The 8,276-nt window shown below is 43.5% G+C and overlaps 1 protein-coding gene across 2 annotated transcripts in view; it reads left to right on the forward strand.

The window, feature by feature from the left end:
- LOC142565897 (uncharacterized) overlaps nt 1–6,864 on the forward strand; it is a 77,528-nt gene extending 70,664 nt beyond the window's left edge. Inside the window, exon 7 of one of the 2 annotated variants that reach the window (XR_012824904.1) lies at nt 5,028–5,096. Coding sequence is in view for 1 of the 2 variants with exons in the window: in XM_075676484.1 (XP_075532599.1) it covers nt 5,028–5,140 (113 nt within the window). In the remaining variant the exon portion in view is untranslated. Of the gene's footprint in view, nt 1–5,027 lie in introns of both variants that reach the window. The other variant, XM_075676484.1, reaches the window with a different exon arrangement.
- Nucleotides 6,865–8,276: the final 1,412 nt, after the last annotated feature.

Here is an 8,276-nt window from a genome sequence, read left to right on the forward strand (position 1 = left end):
TTCGTAACTCCTCCGCTGTTTTGCACCCGGGTCTTGAACTTGAAGGTTTTGCAGATCTTCAATGGCTTGGGACTGAATTGCTGCATCAAGACTCGGACAATTGACAATTGTGTTGTACGTTTCATCCTTCAGCTTCCTTGGTGCAAGCATTTTCTGCAGACGAGCGTACGTCTTGGGGTTTAGTGGTGAACTTGGAATGGACGCATGTTTGGAGTTGCATGTTACATTGTTTGTTTCAAGGATCGCTTCCAGCTGTTCAGCGTAGTTGACTCCTGATTCTGATGCCGAATCAATGTGCAATGGTGCTGCAATCAGCAGCTGTGCCATGGCGGCAGTCATGTGATTAAGTGCTGGCGGGACAGATTTCCCCACCTTGTTGCTTCTTGCTGCGGTTCAACCTGGCATTGCTTGTTGCCTTTCCATACTGATCTAGACCTGTCCCATCCTCGTCACCAGATTTGTTATGTTTGTAACAAGTATTTATTCACATTATGGTAGTGGTGCCGCATGCATGGTGGATACAAAGAAGAGAATACATGGTAAAGCACAAAGTCCCACACTCAGGGTTGCTAGACGAGGCACACAGTTCACATTACTATTAGTACTACAATTACAATAGCAATTATACGGATGCTCAAGGTATAAAAATGCCGTCAGCACTGCTGTCGCCGCTTGGGTTGTTGTGCTGTCCTGCTCACCAGCGCATGTGCAGCTCATGTGGAAGGTTAGGGGGCCTCCAGAGACACAGAATGTGTTTGGCTGCAATAAAGACCAAGTGAGGTGGACGCACCATCAATGCTAAGCTCAATTGCCTCAATACCAATACAACACCTCCAAGTACCATTTTCATCACACCACTCAGACACATGAGGACACAACTGAACAGAAATTTTAATGTACCACCTGTTAGCAACTGGTACAGTAGGCGCAGGAACATTGGAACCTACATTGGAACGAGAATATGGAATAATCTTCCAAAAAGGACAAAAGAGAGTCCAAGGTTTTCGTATGATCTTAAGCAATTGGTGATCGATGTTTCTGTATTGTAATAGTAACAGATTTTGCTATTGTTGGTTTTTCTCCTACGCTATAACAAATTTATTGATATCATGTTATCAATGTTAGCAGAATCTGTACTTGCAAATCACATTACCTGTTAACCTAAGTTGCAATGGTGTTTTGTATTCATTTGCATGGACCCAGAACTAGCAGTATTGCTAAGGGCCCAGGTGATTTACATTAACGTTTGTAATCATAAAGAAAAATAAACTGAACTGAGCTGAAAAAAAAATGGTAGTGCCAGGGCAACATTCTGGGCCTTATTCTACTGGCATGAGCATTGTGTACACACACCAAAAGCAGACTAGTGTTCTTGCTGAGCTGCTGTCTGTAATCATTGCTCTGAGCAGAACGGGCAGCAACCGCCAAGCTAATGGTATGTAATATTGCACTCGGTACTCACTAATGTCGACGGCTTCCCATCGGTCCCACCTTGTGCAGCATCGAGGTGTGATGCCTGCAACGCCATGGGCGATGCTCTTTATCACACCAACGTTGTGAGACACCTGGTAGCAGCCAGGGTACTCTGTCTTGTACCCAACAGGAGTTGCCTTGCTTGCTGTGTCGCGCCAACTTGTTGCACCCGAATATAATTAGATTACTGTCTAAGGAGCCTAGGTGCAATGATTATACCCTTTTGTCGCTGTCGATGCTTCGCCCTCTGAGTGAAACTGCCAATTTTTTTGTTAATGTTATGTGTAGAAGTCTCTATTGCAGCGATATCAGCAGATTATTTTCAGTTGCTTCAATTAAAGGGTGAATGATAGGAAATTTATGCATTTTTCAAGCATAAATGCAAAAAAGAGCATGCATGAAAAATGTTTGCGTTTTCTATTATTCATCTTTCTGTCGAAGTGGCCAACTGAAAATAACCTGCTCATATCACTGCAATAGTGACTTCTACTGTCTGACATGAACCAAAGAGAGAAAAGAAGAAAGCGTCAACAAAGTGTTGATGCTAAGAAGACAAGGTCAACGTGCATGGCTGTTAAAATGATTCAGTGATTAAATGTTGATTATATGTCACTATTCTGTCTCTTTTTCATGTTTATTATTCACTTATTTCATATCTTAATCATATCATGCTTCACGAGCAATTATGTCGACCTCGATCGGGTCTACTTGGCTGCCCTGCAACGTAGGAGATGCTCTTTGTATTCTTCAGAAGTGTCGTCCACCACGTGTCTGTGTTGAACGACTCTGTTCCGCTCCAGGGCCTCCAAACATTGTTCGATGCCCTGCCGCTCCTAGTGGCCACGATACAAATCGTGCATTTAGGTGAGACGGGCCTTGCAAGCTTTGGCCGTCTTCTTGGCTTGGCTGGTGCATGCTTTGGTGAAATGAGCCTCACGCGCGTCGGCACTCTCATTGGCCTATTGAGCATCGACAGCTTTTCAGCATCAACAGCTCTCTTGTGACGCGGCAGGATGTTACTATACAAACCCCTCACACATTGAGTTACCACACTACGCCAGGTCTGCGTCAAGGCCAGCAAGCTGCTTTCGCGTCCACATGTGCTCAAAGACAACGGCACACATGTGCACTCAGGTGTGCTTCTCCAACCCAGCTGTCCTCTATCCTGAACTTTAGGGCACATGCCTTGGTGCACGTGCCCTCCCTTTCGCTGCGGCATGCACTGATTGAGGCACCTTATCAAACTCTGGCATAAGGTGCACAGTTAGATGGCACGTAGCGCTGGCATGACAGAGGGTGACGTGCACATTCACAACCCACCCTGTTCAAAGCTCGTTTCCGATTGTATCCTTAGTTGACTATTGCTGCATGTTCTCGGCATGAAGACGTATCAAATTAATATCATTTTCATGTTCATATGACGTCAACAAGTCACCCAACCGACCAGTTTTTTCTAAAAGTGGTTACAAGATACCCAGATACGCCAAATCCATCTGGAGTCAGCTAAGAAGACCTTGTCTTCAACAAACTGTGCAAGTACGGTTTGATAAAGTGAGGGTTTCCCACTGTATGTTTAGTTGTAAGCCTTGCTCTTTTCCTCCTGTGTTAGCGCTATTTTATCCTTGACAATGGTACACCAACTGGCCTGCACTTGTACACTCTCCTCAGCTGAGGTGGCACTGATTACAGTGCCCTGCACATTTATTTGTTTTTCCACTTTCAGTGGTGGACTTGTTTTGAGGTTGGCACCTGAGAGGGACAGGACTGGTGGGATGCATTCTAGCAGTAATAACCACTTCTTGGAAGATGGGGAAGGGTGGGCACCTCTGTGAGCTTGCGATCATAAGAAATTGCCCAACCTCTGAGCTGTTGCACCTGCTATAACATCATCGCTGACATCGCATAAGGCTGGAAAGAAAGCAGGTATTTTGAAAACTGTAGGAGATACCAAGCAATCTAACGTGCAAATTGTAAGTTCCTTGCTGCATGCAGCAGTGTATTGTGTATAGATCAAGAATGGTTTGTTACCACGTTGTAAGACATGTTTCATTTCAGTGCCCCTTCTATTGAATGCTCTTGAATAATTCTTGCATGTTCACACAACAGAGCTTGCACACAGGTCAAGTTTGTCGCCCAGGCTGTCTTCTAAACAACCAGAACAGAAGCATTGTGGGAGGCTGTAGTGGCACAAGCTCTGTTATGTGAGATGTCTACTGAGGTTCTGAGAATTGTCAAGACCTCCGTTTCATTTTATAACCTGCGGTTGCAGCCAGGATTACATTTGTGCTGCCATTTCTAAGCTATGAGCCTGCACTCCCCATCATTCCAAGGTAGTTCTCCATGCCCTTTTGCTTCATGTGATCACTGCATTTTCATCTGTTGTGCACATTAGTCTTTTAATTTCAGCATATCGATTCACATTTGTTGTGTAACCTTAACTCTTTCAAAATGTGGTGCCTATTTACCTCGTTGCACTGACCTGTTTTGTGTGAAGTTCTTTTGTTGTCATGGCCCCATAATTCAGCACACATAGTATACCTTGTAACAACATATCTGCCTAGTATTCTGGTAAATTGCAGAGGGGGGAAAATGCTTGGGTACCACTGTGATTTGCTCTACATGTCTGCTGATGGCAGCCAAGAAAGCTGTATTTACACACCAGTGCAAAAGGTGCACAGACGGCAAAAGAAGCAGACAGGGTACAGAGCTGTGTCCTGTCTTGTTCTTTCACCGTCTGTGTGCCTTTTGCATTACTGTGTAAATAATGCCATACCAACTAGCCCACTAGCCTGTCCTTTTGACAAAAGCTTTGTTTCTGAAAATTCACCATGTGTTCATGGACATTTTTGTCATATTTCATTGAAATTGGCACTCCAGTTTTTGCACACCCACAGTGCTTTAGAAGTTTGGTGTGTTTTATGTATGTAGGCAGTCAGTTATAACCTAATGCAGTTTTGCTTGGGCCCCACTGGTGCCACTTCTCTGGGTTGAGAAACAACTGGCATAACGTTGTGTGGCAAAGGAATATGTATTCCCATCCTTGCATGCAAAGGCCACCACTCAAATGAAGCTAGCTGTAGTAGCTGAACCAAATCGACATCGTGGTGTCACTGTGATCGTAGTGGCGCCCCTACAGCCTCATGACTGAAAGATCTTTATAAAGGTATTACCATGAACGCTGCTACCAAATCAGTTGTGACGCTGGCCAAATGCAAATGTAGGTGGCCTCTTTGACACGAAATTGACAACTGTGGAGATCATGCTTAATACTGCATTTCTCTGTGTGATCTCTCCGTAAATAGCTGCGGTGGCATTGGGCCACTCTTGGCATCCTGCAGTGGGAGGTGGCTGAGCTCTTTCCATGCTAGTGATGCATCGAATTTGGCAGCAGTTTCATGATGAACATTCTGGGGACATCATCTCTACCTGCATCATTACTTGTGGCAATTGTAGTTATTTTTAGGGACTAGTTCTGGCACCATTTTAGTTTAAATTAAGAAGGCATTTATTTTCCTCAGAAAATCCAGCACTTACTGGCACCTCTTCTCTTACAGTGCCTTTTCAGCATTTGGCACTTGGCTTTGAAAAACTGCATATTGCCAAGGAAACCGTAGAACAAGAAAGCTTTATTCTCATAAATACACTAAGGCAAATTAATTACAGGTGAATTGAAATATTTGCTGACTATTCAAATTAATTAAATACAAAATAAATGAATTCTTTTTTTATATAATCCCCAGCATCCCTTCCTCATAGAGAGTGTTTTGGTACCTGCCAGACTTCAAGGCTCTAGAGTGAGAGCCTCCGAGAAGTGAACTACTTCACTCTGTAATGTCCTCCTTTTGCTCCTCTCTCATAATTCGTACACACCTGTCATGCACATCTCACATGGGATGACGTGTACATTTCAGACAAATCTGTACATGCCATGTATATCGGCGTGTGCAGTTGGGGTGTGCAAGCTCAGTGGAGCAAAAGCTGCACCTCTTGTGCCATATTGTGCCAGTTGTTTGCATCATCCTGCTCAAAAACTGCATTTTAGCAGAAAATTGCGCCATGCCTGTGGCAAATAAAGCACAAGAGTGGAAGCCTCCTATGCTGCCTCGGTAGTAAAACTGAATCCAAAATCTCCCAATGGGTCACAGATATCCGAGGAACTTTCATGGGAGATCCAACTCCGGACATTGTGACGTCCAGTGGACATTCCTACAAATCCGGATGACATACTACGAATGTCTATGACACCGTCCTGCGCCAAAAAAAAAAAAAAAAAAAAAACGTTTGACTGGATGTCTTGCAGACGTCGCTCGCGTACATTCAGATGTTCATAGGGAGTTAAAATTTGTACTTTTTTTCCTTTAAAACATCCAGGGTATGTTCATCAGATGCAGCATTTAGATATTTGATGTTCATAGGACATTATTTGGCTGTTATGGTGTATGATAGTTTTAGGCGGTGGCTTCTGAATCTATACTTTACTGTGCATGTTGCTGTGCAGCGGACATTAATTCTCATCAGAATGCAGCTTTCCACCATAATGCAGTGGAATGTTCGCAGCGGACATTCGTAGCATGCGTGGTATACACTGAATGCTACGCATTAACTCTATATCACAAATGTATGCTATGCATAGCATGCAATGTGTTCCGTGTGCAAGGAAGAGCAGATACATTGTGTGCAAACAAACACATGTGCAGGGCCGCATGCAAATGCATTAGGCAGTTTCCTTCAAGACCTTCTGCCTGTCATATGTGGGATATTCAACTAATAAAGCTTTAGTCAATATTATAAAAAAGTACACGAAGTATGGTGTATTTATGAGCTGAAGACATTATAGCTTTGTGTTATAATTTGAACATATCAGAAAACATTCATATCCATATGCGTGGGCCAAAAAAGGCCTGGGTGCAATGCTTTGGGACATCCTTAGTAGCATAACCTAAAATTGTATGTAAATTTAGAGAGAGTGCTGTCTGGGAAGTAGACACACAGCCACCTGACTGGCTGCCTCACATTCACCGAAAAGTTGATTTTGCAGACTGGTTCCTCATTCTGATCATGTCTGTGATATGCATTTTCAAGACATTGCCGACTAGGGCATCGCTACAAGATCTATTGGACGTCTTCATTTGGATATGGGATGTGTGTATCTCTTTAGGACATCGATGAGACTTGCAAGCTGAATATGGAACGGTCACTACACAGTTCTGAAGGAACTAGTGGTGCTACATATATTGTCGTATAACAACATTGAACAACATTCAGTGAGACAACATTCAGTGAGACTGGAGAAATTAAGTATACCTGCTCCCAGCGATGTCCGCTGTTGGCTATCCTAGTAATGACATCTGACATCTGTAGGATATCAACGGAATAAAATTTAGCGGTTGTTCATAATTCAAAATGTGACATCCCTTGTTCTTCCGCAGAACTCTGTATTGGGCTTGGATGCTCGGACCTTATCTGGACATCCAGCGAATGTTCGTTAATGTCCCGTGCCGGAATTGGATCTTCGGACTTCATCAGTATATCTGTCAGATATTGTTGGTTCATTGGGATAATGCCCGCCACTGTCATTGTCATCCTGGAAGTCAACCGTGCGGCCATAGCTAGAGATATAGCCGACGTTCTCGGTTCTCCATTTTTTGTGTCAACACGCAATGCTCGCCCAACCAATGTTCCAATGTACGGCCGCTGTAGGGTTTGTGCCATTTTTGCTGCAGTTCGGTATTCCTTGTATCATTTTGGCACTGAGTTCACTCAAGGAGGCTGTCGGATGAAAAAGAAGTCTCTAATAACGTCTGTTAGCACATTGCTTAGCATAGTTGCTGACAGTGCCACTTTTAAAAGGATGTTTAACACATCTACTGTGACATATAATTTGCCTCTGAGTAGGGACCTTTCTTGCAACTCGGAACGATTGGAAAACCAGACTGCATAGGTGCAATTTTATCAGCTTTCACATATTTTTCACTGCACAGTTATGTAGGATAGATAGTGCACATTAGAAGAAACCTATAACCGTGTTCACTGTAACTTCGGTTTAGTCATGCACATCCTAGGGCGGGCTCTTATTTACATGTCATTGTCACGGCCAATTCTTTTTTTCTTGCTCACTTGAAGTGCACCCTACGTGCAACACTAGTTGGAAGGCTAATTGGTAGAAGCGGATTTATGCAGGGAAATCCATTTTATCAAGAATTAGGGAAACTAGTTTGTTAATTTATAGCCTGAATGGCTCATTCATGCACATAAAGCCAGATTCCCTATATTTATTGACCATTACAGTTCAAATTGAGACGATATCTGGCATACAGAGGCTTCTTGAACACTGTGCCAAATCAGACTTATGCCAAAAGGTCAAATGACTGTTCCACCACTGCACTCTAAAAAACGCCTCTACGGAAACGGGAACAAAGCTGCACTTTGACAAATCAGTTCTGTGGAAGCCCACAGTGTGGAGGAAAGTACATGAAAGGGAAAAAATTGGCATCCACCAGAATTGTAGTGCTGAGCTACAAAGGAAACCCATATGGGTTTTTCAGAAACTTGCGGGCCTCCGCAGAACTGATTTGCCATATTTATTGTCCCATTGCCTCGAGTTGTCGATTAGCCTCCTGGTTGGCTCAGATGGTAGAGCAATCACCCCAGAAAGGCATTGGTCCTGGATTTGAGTCCCGGACCAGGACGAAGTTTTCTTCAATTGCTGGGCTTTCTTTCTGAGAAACCCATATAGGTTTCCTTTGTAGCTTTGTTCTACAATTCGAGTGGATGCCAATTTTTCCCTTTCATGTACTTTCCTC

This window comes from Dermacentor variabilis, unplaced genomic scaffold, assembly GCF_050947875.1.
Source record: "Dermacentor variabilis isolate Ectoservices unplaced genomic scaffold, ASM5094787v1 scaffold_12, whole genome shotgun sequence".
Taxonomy (NCBI): Eukaryota; Metazoa; Arthropoda; class Arachnida; order Ixodida; family Ixodidae; genus Dermacentor; species Dermacentor variabilis.